The sequence below is a fragment of the Triturus cristatus genome, chromosome 2_2 (assembly GCF_964204655.1).
Source record: "Triturus cristatus chromosome 2_2, aTriCri1.1, whole genome shotgun sequence".
Taxonomy (NCBI): Eukaryota; Metazoa; Chordata; class Amphibia; order Caudata; family Salamandridae; genus Triturus; species Triturus cristatus.
In genome coordinates, this window is record NC_140582.1 from 991,808,833 (window position 1) to 991,825,175 (window position 16,343).

General features: G+C 43.1%; 1 protein-coding gene across 6 annotated transcripts in view; it reads left to right on the plus strand.

Moving 5' to 3' along the window:
• The window catches only part of SLC2A9 (solute carrier family 2 member 9), a 2,222,556-nt gene that overhangs the window by 809,425 nt on the left and 1,396,788 nt on the right, over positions 1–16,343 (plus strand). For all 6 annotated transcript variants that reach the window (XM_085642418.1, XM_085642420.1, XM_085642419.1 and 3 more), the window contains one exon: positions 7,862–8,022. In XM_085642418.1, the coding sequence (XP_085498544.1) occupies positions 7,862–8,022 (161 nt within the window). The remainder of the gene's footprint in view (positions 1–7,861; positions 8,023–16,343) is intronic.

Genomic DNA, 16,343 nt, shown 5'->3' on the forward strand with positions numbered 1-16,343 from the left:
CCAGTGGTCTGACATCCTTCGCGCTGTGTCCATCTCCAGACCAAGACAGGGTCCCACAGTCTCTCACTTCAGGTAATGGGGTTGGCTTCACCCTATGCTGATTCTTGGCGAGGTACACTTTGGTACATCTAGTTAGGGTTGCATCATGGGAGTACGCCTTATTAATTTAATGTATTTACATACTTGCCTGTATTCATTGTTTTAGCAATTATGGTAGGAATCTACCATCCATTTACTCTATTGGTGGTTAATAATCATTTATATCTGTTTCCATCTTATGGTTGTTTCAGCACACCTATTTTATACTAGCATGACACTGGTTCAATAAATGCTTATTGAAAACGTCCCCACTGTTCATTCTTTGTATCTCTCTGAGACAAAGTGAGCATAAGTGACTGAGCTAAAAGTACTATACTGTTTCCACGATCGCTGATGGGACAGGGTTGTCATGTCCGATAGTTGCCAAGAACTATTATCTCCTTGGTAAGAGGAGTTTACAGTGGTACTGTGAGCTAGCTGTTATACAGTCTAAACATGCAGATCCTATATAGGTTTATAGGAACTACACGAAATTAGGAGACAATCAATAGGGAGTGAGATAGTGAAAATTTTCAAAATAAACTGGCCAAACTGAAAATCAAATCTTGTGCTTGCGAAAAATACACATTAACATAAAAATGGTTTCTAAACTACAAGGAACACCTTGTTCCTAATAACATTTTGCCAAGCCACCACTCCCAGATTAAAATAAAAAAGACTTAAAAGACTATTAAAGCCTTGGGAGTTTCCTTTTCTAGAGAAGGACAACCACATTTGATCTGATACAGTTTAGATACTATGAAGTCAAAAATAGTCCTGTCATAGAGAGCTGTTTCGTTATTAGAGGACATAGAATAAAAAAAGTTAGAAAATATATTTAATTGTTTATATGCATTGCAGTTATGCCACTTGTGCAGCAACATAGGTGCTGTGGTTAAGCCATCTCTGGTAGGTGCTGAATAATTAATTTTGTACCTAAGTAAGAGGGAGTCGAGGGACGATAGGAGGGCTAATTAGCCACTTTGAATTACTGCAACTAAGTTGGCTGCAGATGGAGAGTTAAGTCAGTTTTGGTCAGGAAATCTATAAAGGAGGAGCTTAGATTTGAGTGCTCTAAAGATCTATTGAGCCAGAACCAGAATGACAAGAAAGCTGAGCCTCTTTTCAAGATACAGCATTTTCATTTCCTGGTAGAGTCTATCTGTAACTCTTGTACTTGGAGAATCTTGAAGGAATTGCCTACTGTAGGAGGGAGGAATATAGGGAGGTTTGTACTCTTCACCTAAAAATATGGACTCTCTCCATAAATGCTGTCACCTGTAGTACGCCCCAGGCCTCACCATAGTAGAGAATTGTAAAGCAAAACCTGTTTATAGAGTGTCACTTTTTTATTACATTGGAAGCTTGGAACAAATTTGGCATTAAGGTGCCTGGGCACCCCACTTGAGCCTGACATGAGAATACTTTGTGACAACCTTTGTGGGTTTCTGAGTACAACTACTACCCTATGAGAGCCATGCATTTAGAATTTGTATTCCCTGTTCACAGCTGCCTTTTTGTTATGTGTTTGGTAGAGGGCAATGGAAAAGGATAGGGCTGTCTAGCTCAGAGATTCAAAACCTGTGGTCCGTGGAACCATGGGGGTTCACAAAACCATCTCAGGGGGTACACAGCTGTTTAGAAGGTTCAATAACTTTAGCAGAATAATAAACATATCTAAATGAAGTAAAATGCAAAATTCTTATTTTGAAATGTGCTGTAAGTGTGATGGAGCTTGACATTGGACCCTAAAAATACAGTTGGTGTACTTAGCTTGAATTGAGAGCAACGCAAGTACAGAAAACAGAATATAATTTGGAAAATGGATGGCCTAAATTGAAGCACTGACAAATAAAGCATGCATTATAAGCAGAGTCAAAGTTACAAGTTCAAATCTAGCATTTCGCTTCCTCTTTTAGAAAAGTCTTAAAATTTCAATGTTTCTATATATATATATATATTTTTTTTTTTTAAATGAAGAATTTCAAATTTTCTATTTTTGTTTGATGTATACCAGTTTCTGTATTTTTGTTCATTGTATTCAGGTTCAAATAATAGGAATTACTTAGGCCGATGTTCGTGCTTCCAGTAGCCATTTAGTAGGGGTCCCTGGATTCAAGTAATGATTCGATGGGGTCCTACTGAAGTCAAAAGTTTAAGAACTACTTATCTAGCTGGCTTACCTGCTGGGCTACTGAACCAAGCAACCACTTTTCCATGTCTTCATATCCCTTATATAGCAGGCGACTATAAATCTGAATGTAAGATGTTTGACCCTGATAGACACCTTTTTGAGAAAACTTTATGGACAGGCCTGATTCAACACTAGGGGGGGTCATTGCTCATATAGCAATTCTAAAGTTAATTTTTTTATTAATTGATAAAGTACTCTATTGATAGGTTTTTCATTTGTAGACGACATCCAAGCACATGACCTGAACTGAGGGCTCCTGCAGAAAACGCTTATGCTCCTACACCCAGCCGAAAGTAGGCCAATCATTTCTAGACTGGCCCTGATGCTCTGAAAAGGGCCAGTGTTTAAATACCAGAAGGACCAGTCCTACCAGCTTTTGTCCAACACACCACATAGGAATTAACGTGGGCATATTCTCATCTTAATGTCGCTGATGTTTGGAATAAGGATGAAGGTGAGGGGATATAAGACTTGAACCTTATCAGAGCAGTCAGTCATTGATGTTTAGTTCATTCTTGCAGTTTTGTGAGTCCCTGTTTAGCTTTTTCCAACTGCTCCACAGGAGGCCTTTGAAAATTAATCTTGTCTCCTTCAGCTCTTGGCTCACAACAACCCTTGCACAGTGACACATGCCTATGAGATGTATCATCTTGTTCAGTGTTATTTGGCATCTATTACCTGTGTGCTTGCATCTCTGGTACTCGCACCTGGCCCCGTTCCACCGCGGTGTGTGCCGTTTGTGTGGAGGGTGTTTTTCTTTAACACTCTGCCCTGCCTGCTGGGGACTCACTTCCGGAGGTGGAGGGGGCAGGCCAGTTTCGCCAATCTCTCCTTTATTTAAATCCTATGGCATAGCGGACAAGCCTGGCTGCGCCGTCCGGGCCTGGACGCCGCCAGGCGCCAGACATGCTGCCGGTCCGCTTTGCGAAAAGCTAACCTATTCTCCCGGAGTCCTATGGGCCATCAGGAAACTGGTTAGCATATGTGCGCATCCTCCATGTAGTATGCTTGAAGGTCCTTTCTGTTGTATTAGATGTGTGTTCAATTCTTGGGTTAGGTCCTCTTTTTTTTCCTTCTCTCCCCCCGGGCACTTCATCAAGCTCCTCAGTCTTAACTGCCGCTTCTTACCAAAGCACTATGCTGAGATGTTTGATTTGTTGCAGGACAAGTCACCTGACATTCTTTTTTTAACAGAGACCTGGCTCTCCACGGATATGGTGGCTGAGCCAGGTCTGGCGCTTCCCCAGGGTTTTAGCATCTTGACTCTCAACAGAGAAACGCAAGAGGGTGGTATTGCAGTTATTTTCAAATCCTGTGACACCTGTACCTTTGTGAAAGAGGTTGTGGTTGGCTGTGAGTGCACACGTGGCGTTAAGGGATTTCCCTTAACGCCAGTTATTCTGTGTCTGGTTTGCTGGTCTACTGACCACCAGTGCCCTCCAAAGAGTTCAGGGTGGCACTGATTGAGGCGGTCAGCTCTCTGGCTTTGAGGCCTGACAATTTCAACATTGTTGGGGATTTGAACCTACATTTGGATAATTTACATGACTCTGAATGGATAATTTTTTAGCAGACCTTGCTGCCCTTCAGCTGACTCAACTTGTTCCAGATTGTACCCATCTTGCAAGCCGTCTGCTTGACCCAGTTTTTTCTAACCTCTATGTCCTCACAGTGAATACCCCCATCCTGATGAGCTGGATTGATCATTTTCTGGTTCCCATGACACTATTGGGAGTTGTGCCCTTTCAGAGGGTGGCTCAGAAGTTGATTCTTAAATGTCCTTGGCACAAACTGGACTTAGGTCAATTTCATACCCTCCTTGCTACACATACCCGTAGCATGTTGGATGGCCCTTGTGCAGCCGATAAAGCTTTATCTGATTGGATTCAGCGGCCTCTTGATAAACTCATCCCTCCATAGTGGTCTAAGTGCCACAATAGTAAATCCAGCCCTTGGTAAAACAGTAAACTGGCCACAATCCGGAAAGCATGCAAAAGGTTGGAACGGGCATCGAGAAAGGATTATGACCAGGCCCTGAATTGGCAGTATCAGGCAGCTATTAAGAACTATCACAGGGCCATACCGAAGGAAAGGGTGGCCTACTTTGCTGATGAAATCAGTAATAGCAGCAATCCCACTAAAAGTATTTTCTCAATACTTAAAGATCTCAAGGCAGCAGGGTCTCCCACATCGCCTCCGATTTCGTCTGACCAACAATGCGAGGATCTGGCCATCTTCTTTATTAAGAAGGTGGATAACATCTATATGACCTTCCCCCCGGCTTTGATCCGATCTGGCCCTGTCTATAGACCTCTCTCTACTTCCACTCTCGCAGTCCTCCCTTTGATCTCCCACAATGAGTTGCGCACGCTATGTAGTAAGGTCAAATCAGGGTCTCAGGCAGATCCTCTTAAGCCTGAATAATTTCTTAAATCTTTGTCTCCACTCCTTACACCCCTTTGCCAGCTGATCAATCTATCTCTGTCCTAGGCGGCTGTCCTCAGGGCTTGCTAACTAGCTATGGTGGTCCCTCTGTTAAAAAAAAAACACATTGGACGCCGCCAAACCAGAGAACTTTCATCCCATCTCTCTCCTGCCGTGGGTGGCCAAGATCACCGAGTCCTACATTAGCTCCATTCTGACAGGACACTTGGAAAACAACAGCTTGCTTGACTCCTCTCAGAATGGTTTTCGCCCGGGTCACAGCACTGAGACTGCTCTCCTTGCTGTGACCAAACACCTGAGGGAGGCTTTGGATGCTGTGCACACCTCGGCGCTGATACTATTAGATCTCAGCGCCACGTTCGACACGGTGTCACACCAGATCCTGCTGCAACAGTTGGAGGAGGCTGGCACATCAAGGTCCTGGGCCTGGGATGGTTCGCCTCTTTTCTGTCTGAGAGAACCTTCCAGGTGACAGCTCCCCCTTTCACCTCCCAGATACACTTTATCAAACAAGGGGTTGCACAGGGCTCGGCATTGAGCCCTAAGTTATTTAACTTGATGTCCAACCTTTAGCAAAAGTGGCTAGGAGTAGAGGACTATAGGTGGTATTATATGCTGATGATACTCAGTTGGTAGTAGCACTCTCTGATGACTGCACGCAGGCTGCTCTTAAGTTCAGTAGCGATCTTGCTGCTGTTTCAGGGTGGATGACTGCCAACTGCCTCCAGCTTATTGCTAGCAAATCTGAGATTTTGCTAATAGGGAGAGATCCCGAGCTGTGGAGTGAGAGGTGGTGGCCGGCAACCCTGGGCTGCGCACCTGCCCCCAAACAGGTGGTTAAAAACCTGGGTGTATGGGTGGACTCGGCCCTCAGCTTCCAGGTCCAAACTAAAAAAGTTGCTGGGACCTGCTTTGGAGTCCTACGTTGGCTCAAACCGCTGTTGGGCTTTTTTGATCCCACAGTCTGCCAAGTTATCCAGACATCCATCATATCTAGGCTGAACTATGCCAGTTCTCTCTACCTGGGGGGCGAATAAGGCTGAAATTCTTTGTCTACAAAGGGTTCAAAACGCGGCTGCGAGAACTCTTCTTGGCCTCCCTAGAACTTGCCCTACAACCAACACCATCCATCGACTACATTGGCTGCCGATGGCGAGGCGTATCGAGTTCAAGTCCCTATGTATTGCTTTTAAAATCATGAACTTCTCTTCCCCAGTTATCCTGGCGCACCTGCTCTCTCCCTACACACCCATTCGTCTACTATGATCTATGGGCTAGCATTGGGCGGTTGTCCCTCGGGCAAGGAGGGGGAGTGCGGACTTACGCTCCTTCTGCACCCTGGCTGCTGAACTGTGAAATTCTCTTCCTGCGCACATTCGCAGCATGGACAACTTTCAGGCTTTCCTCAAGGCCATTAAAACTCACCTTTTCCCTTTGTTGTAGGCCTGGTCTTCTGGTAGTAGCCCCAGAACTTCCGTTTGCTAGCGTTGAGACGCCCCTTTGCTGGGGCAGCTGCACGCTTCATAAAACCCAAAACATAACATAACATAACGACAACCCTTGCACAGTGACACATGCCTATGAGATGTATCATATGTTTTTATAGCTACCAACTTTACTTTTTGTGTGGAAAACTATTAAGGATTTTTAAGTCTTATTGAGGATGCGTCCAGATACTTGTGCGGTTTTCAAAATTAAAAAGACAAATCTATAAGAATCACCAGCTTCACTAAGACATTTTTAGAGCACTCTGGCATCTGCTGGAGATAGCCAGGGTGCACTTCAAATACTATGCAGCATAAAGTTGTCCTTATAGATTCCCCATTTCCAGAAATTCATGGCAAAGAAACTAATTGCTGAGAGCATGTGTTCCTAACAAAACTCTGCCATGTAGAGAACATTTTCAAAGATCATTGGCCAAACACAAAAAATCATCCATTAACACATTGCTGCTAATGTGAGAATATTTTCTCCAAAACTCACCTACTCCTTTACCTCCTAACATCCTGCTGCAATATATTTATAATTTCTTTCTTCCTTAAATTATTTATAGTTTTTAGAAAATTGCTCCATCACAAAAGGCTGTCTCAGAGTGCTGGCCCAGAAATGTGTTGTTTTAGATAACTTGTCATTTTTACAGCTTGTGCCATATAAGGGGTAATATGTCCTGCGCTCTGCCACGGGGCACAGAATGTTTACCTTTGATGGTGATTCTGCTTCCCCCGTCTTGGGTGTTGTGTCAAGCAGTTCGCTTTGGCAGAGGAATTGTGGATGCCAGAGGAGCAGTCCTGGGCTCTTGTACTTCTTCACTTCATGAACAATAAACTACGTGCTCCTACTAAACCAGAGGTCGAGGAAACAGCCTCTTGTGATTGTTGTTGTGCAGGAAGGTTTCCATTCCTCCACAAAAAAAAGAATCATCTCCGCAACGCAGGCACCCTTGCACCATGGTGCACAAGTGCCTGAGTTAGCACCCGGCAGCCTATTGTGCGCAGGGGAGAAGGACAGGAATGCACCGTATCTAATAAATGTGGGTCATTCCTGCCCATCTCGTTTTCCGTAAGGCAGCATAGCTGCAAGGCCTGCTGCGCTGCCCTACGGTAAAACCCCATAAACGAGGCCCACGGTATGGAGTGGTGTTCAAGAGGAGGACTTGAAGCTAAAACACATCTTCCCCTTTTGGGAAAGACTGTGGAGGACTGTGCAAATGGCCAAACGTACCTTCGACTTGATTTCCTTCCTGACAAAATTAGAAGATATTATATACAAGGTGAAGACTGACATTAATTGGTGTATTGAAAAACAATCTAGGTATTTATATTTAGCCTGTCAGTACTATAGCTAGTTTAGATTGTGTTATTGAAAGTCATTACTGTTAAAATTAATAGCCTTTACAGCACGAGGTTATCATAATAAAACAATGTTTGTTTCAATGCATAAATAAGAATGAGGATTGATACCACCTCTGCCGATTACTTTCCTGAATATAAACATGTCTAGGTCATGAAGAGAGTTTCAATTACGTTTATAAATAGAATCTGTTGCACACCCTGATTAAATATAATTGCATATTTTTACTCTCAATTCTGTTGCATAGAGTGTTGCTCTAATGTAACCTGACTGTATTTTGTTTTATACTTCTAGTACATCAAAAGGTTTTACAATGACACGTGGATTTCCAGATATGGCCACTCAGTTGATGTCGGAACGCTTGACCTTCTTTGGTCTGTGACAGTTTCAATTTTTGCTGTTGGTGGACTTTGTGGAACATTTGTTGTATCACCAATGGTTAAGCTAATTGGAAGGTAGGAACTGCAAGCAATTTCTGTATATTGAAGTCTCAAAATGTGTTTCCAGGCTGACTTTTCTGAGATTTAATATTCATGTTTTGCTATTCCTTCTGCATATGCTGATTTATAAAATCTGACCTGTTTGTTGTTGTTCGCAACTTTTTGGAATGTTTTCGATTTACCAACATCTGGTCTACACTGTGTTTTTTTACCTCTTTATCTCGTCCCAATTTCAAATTATTTGGAAAGCTGGCAAAAAAAGACAAAACATTTTCATGGTTTGATTACCTATAGGAAAAAAGATGGTACAAATTTACCTTACAGAATTTCCCCATGCTTGCTGACCTAATGTGACTTTTTATGATATCATAAAATTCCATTTAGCGATGGTTAAAGGTCATTCTATTTGTGAAATCTATATACCACTTTTATTTACTTGTGGGGAAAATATCCTTACTTGTCAAAAATGGATGTCCCTAGTCAGGTAAGGTGTCAGATAGAACCCTCATGACATCTGTGTTTGAGATCTCAAAATAAAACACAAGGCACCATATCCATCACAGTGAGTAGAGGGTAGAACTCATACAGATGTAAAATGAAAAACACTGCAATCTCTGCATGGTTTGACTTCTTGGTAATCGGATTTGGATTTTCTGTGCTTTTAGTAGCATTCAAATTTCATCAAATAGCTTGATGAAGCATGGCATTTTGGGCTTTATTCGTAGTGTATGATGGCCCATGAAAGGCATATTAATTGCACCAATTGTTTGAAGATTCCCTGGATATTCCAATCATTCCTACAAAAAGATCATATTAAATTTGTAGGATTCTGATTATACTGTTTTTTTACATTGGCAAGAACTATGGATTTGATTCTCAAAGCTCTTCCTGCATGTATATTTCAGGTATTGATGTAAATTGCTGGGTTTCCAAATGAAAGAAAACCACAAAAGCTGAACTGCATTCGGAAACCCTTCAACTCACTCATAATAATATCGTAAAGCCACAATACATTGTGTGGAAGAAAATTATATGAAAGATGTGGTGAGTAAGTGTTCATAGGTGTGGTTTAGTGGCAAAGTTTGCGAATACCCATGAACATATGTATTTTGGGGGATTCACAAACTCCATTCTGACTCCTTCTCTTCCCGGAAATGGGGGAAAATGTACTCGTGCTGAGGGCAGGAGTAAAGTGAAGTGGTGAGTGATGTACTTCAGTGTGTAGTGATAAATACATGTCTATTGTGGGAGTGGACAAATCATTTTATACATTCGTGAAGATGTAGGAAAAGGGGTTTCTTCAATGCAAAACGAATTTTCCCTATGAAGAACAAAAGATGTTTTTGTGCCATCACACAAAGAGAGTTGGTGTTCCACAACACGTCGCAGCCAAATGCGCACAATTACATTTTTTTTAAAATGCCGTCGACAAAGCGGTAAAATTAATCTGAAATACTATTTAACGGGCATGGTTATAAAACAGCAACTGATGCGGCTTTCCACTCCTAATCTGAGAAAGATCTGTGTAAAGTGTTGATGTAATAATGTAGATTGCCAGATGTGGTTTTGGTTTGTGAATCAGGCTGCAAATGTCTTTTTCTTGATTATTGAAATTACTCAGCTGTATATCCATGTAATAATCTGTATACAATAATTCTGTTTGGATAAATGTGTATTTATAACAGTTTAACAGGTATTTCAGCAGTTTTGCCCCAAGTAATTTTTTGTATGCAAGCGTAAAGTGGTAATGTCTTGGTGAAAACCTTTCATTTTTTGGAAAGTCCTTAACACTGTCACATGAAAAATTTCTACCTTGCGAGATACTTTCTTTAATGATCTTGTATGCCTTTCTATTTCTTAGAAATGTGTCGACTTTAGCACTGGTGGCGTCCAGTGTGACACTCTTTTTCAGTGCCCACTCAATGATCACCTTCTCCATGAATTCCCTCACTACCACCCTTCAACCGTGCCCCTCATCTCTCTATACCCCCTCTCTCACATACATTTCATTTATTTATAGCACTGCTCATAGTTATAGGCATAGTCATAGACTTGGAACACACATTAACATATATGTAAAAGTGACAAACAAACATTCACATTGGTTTGAGTGGTCCCAATTCTTACCCTCACTAAGGGGATACCTGCCACCCAAACTGGGTAGGGGAGATGTCCTCTGTAGTCATACACTAATTTAATATGAGACAACCATCAGTACTATATCAGCAATACTGTCTTGCATGTAAAATCTCTGCCTGCAAAATCATAGCTGACATACAATGTTGCCCTGGTAAATTATAATTTAAAATCTTATTTCACCATAAAATAGGATATTTCATTACAATTCCAAAGACAGCAAACATGAGTTACCTTTTCCGATAGAAGTTATAGCATATTAAATGTAATGTGATAAAACCAATGTTGGGAGATGTAGGCCTTGCAGTAGCGAAAAACTAACCGGGGCATGTAAAACTTAAATGTACATGATTTTAAATGCATTGCACCCTGCCCTTTGGACTGTCCAGCGCCTACCCTAGGGATTACTTACTTGTATTAAAATGCAAGGTATTAGCCTGGCAAACAGTTTATTTTGCTGCAGGCCCACTAGGAGCATTTAATTTACTGGCCCTGGGCATAGGTAGTGCCACTATACTTTAGACTTACAAGTAAACTAAACATGTCAATTTGGTATAAGCCAATCTTACCATGTTTTAAGGAGAGAGCATAAGCACGTTAGCAATGGTTAACAATGGCAAAGTATACACAGTCCTATGGCCAACAAAAACAAAGTCAGCAAAACAGGAGGTCTGAAGGCAAAATGTTAGGGGTAAACCACACCAAAGATGCCAGCACTAACGGTAATTCTCTTATTGCTTTTGGGCCAGGACTAATTTACTTATGATCGTGTCTCTTCTCTAAAGCTGCAGATGATCTGTAAAGGAATGAAACATAGTGCCCTGATATTGAATAACACTGGCTCAGATTAATTCAGATATTTGCATCCATCATTATATGTCAGGTGTAACATTTTACCCTGGCTTGAACCTAACGAGCAAGAAAAGTGAGTCTGACTCCTACTCAATTGTTTAGGGTTATGGAGGGCTCCCACTGATTCTGCTTTGATACGTCTCTTGGGATAGATGGTGAATACTGAGTAATTGGCTAAAAGCCATACCTTTTCTACAGGAGGTTGTGAAGGGACACTTAAGGAATATTCCAAATGTTAACTTCTTTGGGTGGGACCCTGCTGTTCCCCAGACATATCTGAGGAGTTATAGTTTCCTTCTAGTCAATTTGAAAAAGGCACGGCTAAAATATTTATCCAAAATATAATTTTCGAATATAAAAAAAATGTTCTGTTAAAACCTATTCCAGTCAGCAAATATGTGACCATTAATGCTCATCATTACTGTTTGCAGAACACACTGTCATTATACATATGCGTTCCTGGACTGTAAAGTTCTTCATTCACCTTATTACACGGATTTGATCAGAGTGCTATTGTGACACCTACCCACTGCAAGCTGAGCAGGGTTTGCATTTAATGATAGGAAAACAAGGGTGGTACCTCAGAGTTGAGGGCAGGTAGGAAATATTCAGATATAGGAGGGTGTTCTTAATTAAAGTTTAACACACACTGAGGCCAAATGCCATTTTCGCTGTTGTGGATGTTATTGAAGACACAAAAGGTGTCTAGCCACTGGCAATTGTTCCACCCTGGTAGTAGTCCAACCCATTGTTCTTTTGCCAACTCTGCCACCTCAGTTTTGGACCCACCCGGTGATATGCAAATCAGTCTTGAACTTACTCCAATCGGAAAAGTCCATCCCTAACTCTCAGGCCAGATACTCATTGGGGCTCTTTAGTCAGTTGTAGCTTGGTTCCAGTGGCACAGTGAGCATGGGACCTACTTCTCGGCAACTGCTCCTGGGTTGGTTGTGTTTCGGTTCAGGGAGGACCTGGCCTGGCAGTTCAGGTTCGACTGTTCGCATTGGAGCAGGGTCAAGACTTATTTGCATATGTCCAAACTGAGGCTGTATGGTGTGCAAAATAACCATGGGCTGGGAAATGGCCCGAGTAATTTCCAGTGGTTGAGAATGATTCAAGCATTCCATCCATCACCTTTTGTATACCTCAGGTGACTGTGATTGAGCAAAATATTTGCAGAATTTCTACTCTTTCAGATGCCTCACTCCCTCCGTTCACACCACATGTCAGCAAAATGGTGAGGCTCACTGATATGTAGGAATGCAATCTTTGTGAGAACACCTTTCAGACCTGTTCGAACAACTTAGACATAAGGTGGGACACTATGTGAATGATCATTCTAGCTATCATTGTGAAATTGGAAGGCAAGATTCCTGCTGAACTGCTGCAAATAAATAGGATAAAAGTTACATTTTAAATCTCATTATTCCAACTATATTCCTTTAGAAATTCACAATTTTTTATAGACTGTTGAAATGAGGAATGTGGTACTCTTGAAACAATCTAAAATGATGTATCACTGCTAGGGCCGGACTGGTGAACCAAAGGAACCCTTGAAAAAAAGTGCGCAAACCAGTCGCACTCTCTTCATCTTTTTGTTCACAGCAGGTCGTACTATGCTGCTTGGCTGCCTGGTCACGCCGAGACACCCCTCACGGTGATTCGCACACATTATAAATGGCTTTAACATTAACATTAACATTCATGCAATCTCTTTCTTTCATCCACCCAACCTCCCTCTCTCCTTTCTTCTCCCTCTCTGATCATTTGCTCTCGACCTCCCCCTCCTGCCCTCCCTTGCCCTCTCTCTTGCAGCCTCCCCTCACCTGCTACAATTAACCTTGGGAAGTTGGGGAAAGTGACAGTATCAAAGGTGTGGCCTCTGCCCTTAAAGTGGCCTCCAGAGGCTCCAGTCTACAGTGGAAATGCCCAGTGGAATAATGATTGCTCTAAGGCAAACAATACAATTATATCCTCCTTTGGTTATTAATTTCTAAACCTCATTATACTGTTCTAACATGGGAGAATATTGTCGAGGTAGAGAAGAAATCAGGGGTCGTGTGCATCTGGGAAAAACATAATGGCATAAACATGGACCATTATAAATCATGAATGCTGTGATGTGAGAATCAATGTCTAACCCATGTTCTTATGCTCATCAAATGCATGTGCCAGGAGAATATTCCTATCGGAATGCAATGTCACAGAATCCTTTACCACTTTACATTTGCTATCCCTAGAGACAATGCCATTCATACATAGAAATTTAAAGAATCTGCTGCAAGGAGAAAGATTCTCCAGAACAGGTTTCCTTACATATATTTAGCTAAGTAACTGGGAGTGCTGAACCAGAACCAAGCCAGGTATTTGACTTGATCCTATGAGTCAAAGCATGGCTGCTTGTGCCGCAGGCCAAACACGTTTTCAGAGGTGAGGCTGAACAGTGATTTGCCCTTCTCCAAACCTACCAGCACATAGAACCCAAGGTATGGAACTGCCAATTGTTGGTCACTGCGACTGTTGGTTTACAAGAACCTCAACCATTAAACTTATCAAAGTCAAAGAGCAAAATACTTTGGGGCGGCAATGCTATCTGATGAAAGACATATAAAAAATGCACACTGTTCTAGGAATGTGTGTGCAATACCCCTCTTGCACATTTACGTGTTTGACTGTTTTTTATCCTTCCAAGTTACATTAAGTGATTACCTTAAAGAACGAACGTTCATTGCTCTTGCACAACCGTTCTGTCCACCTTCTCCTTTTAGTTTATGCTGTTTGCGTATTGTTAGAACTGGGGGACTCTAGTTGGCTGAGGTAGGTACCTTAGTCCAAATAGGGACCCTTGCTTCTAGTCAGGTTAAGGAGGGACACACCTTAAGACAACCCCTGCTCACCCCCTGGTAGCTTGGCACGAGCATCCAGGCTTATCTCCAAGGCAATGTGTAAAGTATTTTCAACCACACTCCCAGTAACACAGTGATAAGTTAACACCATAAATGGACACCACACTGGTTTTATAAAAATAACAGTATCTTTATAAAAAGGAATACGATGAGACCAAACAATAGAAAACCAACATATGTGTATTCGTAATAATTCACTTGGCCGGTTACTAGGCCAGCAATCACTTGTAGGTTCTTGCGGTATTAATGAGCAATTTCCGATCTCCAATGAAGTCCTAATGCAATGCTATGCAGTTCGTAATGTAATAATAGGACAGTCCTTAATGCAAGAATCAGGCAGTTCGTAATGCAAAAATAATGCAATTCGTAACGCAAAAATCAGGCAGTTCATAATACAATAATAATGCAATTCGGAATGCAAAAATAAGGCAGTTCGTAATGCAATAATAATGCGGTTTGTGATGCAATCTGCATGGTCAACTCAGGCCCCCACTAGGCCCCATCAGCATAGACAACGGTCATAGACTTACAGGGGCAACCCTGGTCCTGCTAGGCAGGTCCAGGCAGCTCGGGGACTCAGCGCGTCTAACGCACTGCAGCGGAAGAGAGCTCGGAGCACTCCTGTACTCCTCCTGCATGCCTCCCCAGTCCACACACGGGTGCAGCTCCCGACCAGAGACCAAGCCTTACCTGGGGGTGTGCGCTGCCTCGGTCTCTCTCTATCCCTGTTCTTCGGACGTCCGGCTGGGAGATCCCAATCACGTTGCGGCTCTGTTGCTAGGCGGCGCTGTAGCTGGACATGTTACGTCGCTGTCTTCTCCGTCGCTGATGATCTCGGGCATATTCCTTTTGAAGAACAATGATCACGATCCCTTTCACCTTGTAGCTTCCTTAGCTTCAAGCAATCCTTTAGCACGTTGCTCCTCACTCACAGCCTCAGTTACGATGCTGGCTCGGGCCACAAACAGCAATACAGCAGCGTGGATGATGTTTCACGCTGCAGGGCAATGCGATCCCGGGGCACCTCGTAAACAGTACCACGGACCACACGGCAGTCTCAGGCGTGCAAGAACACCACGCACACAGCGTCACTGAGACACAGTCCTCAGTTCCAAGTACCCCATTAGCACGTTGCGGCTTGGGACGGTGGCAGCGATCTTTACTCACAGCCTCAGGTACGATGACGGCTTGGGCAACAACAGCAAGGCAGCAGCGTGGATGATGTTTCACGCTGCGGGGGCAATGTGATCACGGGGCACCTCGTAAACAGTACCACGGACCACACAGCAGTCTCAGGTGTGAAAGAGCACCACGCACACAGCGTCGCTGAGACACGGTTGGAAACTTTTGTGTTCCTGAGTTTCCACAACAGGAGACCAGTTCTCCTTGGGCCCTTGGAGACACGCTACTTCAGGACACAGCACACTGCAAAGTCCTCACAAGTAGGGGGACACAGCACACAGCGAAGTCCCTTGTCCTCTCCTTAGTCAAACCAGCAAACTGCAGGCCAGCCCCAGAACACACAGCAAGGGCAGGCCTTCTCTTCAGTCTCTTCAGCTGTTCTTCCTTGGCAGAGGTTCCTCTTGATCACAAAGTAGGTTCAATCCTTTTTCAGTATGAATTGCAGTCTTGAGTTCAGGGGTTTCAGCTCTTACATTTATACCCCTAAATGCCTTTGAAGTCTTTGTATTCAGGGGGCTCTGAGCCCAGTCCAAACCAGTTCTGGGTGCCTTCCTGACAGGGCACACGTTCTTCCTTTGATATTGGGGTCTGGGGACCAGACGCTCAGCAGGAGGTGGAGCCATCCTGTTGTGGAAGCAACACAGCCCTCTTCACATCCAGGGGGCTACTCCTCCCCCCCTACATCAAATGCAGGCCCAGGCTGTTGCTGTCTCACCTTCTCCTCCCTGGGGTCAGGACACTTCCCAGACATTGTCACATCTAAACTCAGGCAGGCAATATACAATCAGGCAGAGGCACACAAGATGGTTTAAGACAAGAAACCAGCCACTTTTAAAAACTTGGTTTCTAAGCACACAATTTAAAAACCATCTTCACAAAAAGATGTGTTACTAAACTCCATCCCTCCATCTTATGCCTATGGGAAGATATGCTGGATCCATTGGACACAGCATTCCCCTTCTGTCCTATGGGCAAGATGGCCTTGCGACAGTGAAAAACGAATTTGGCAGCTTTTCACTGTCAAGACATGGTATCTTGAGCCTACTATAGGGGTGTCTAATGTGCATAAAAAGGAAAGGTAAGGCCTGGCAAGTGGGTGTACTTGTCAGGACAACAAGTCAGTTAACAAACTGCGCGCATGCACTGCAGTGGCAGGCCTGAGATCTCTCTTTAGGGCTACTTGTGTGGGTGGCACAATTAGAGCTGCAGGCCCACTAGTAACATTTGCATTACCAGCCCTGGCACACATAGTGCACTTTA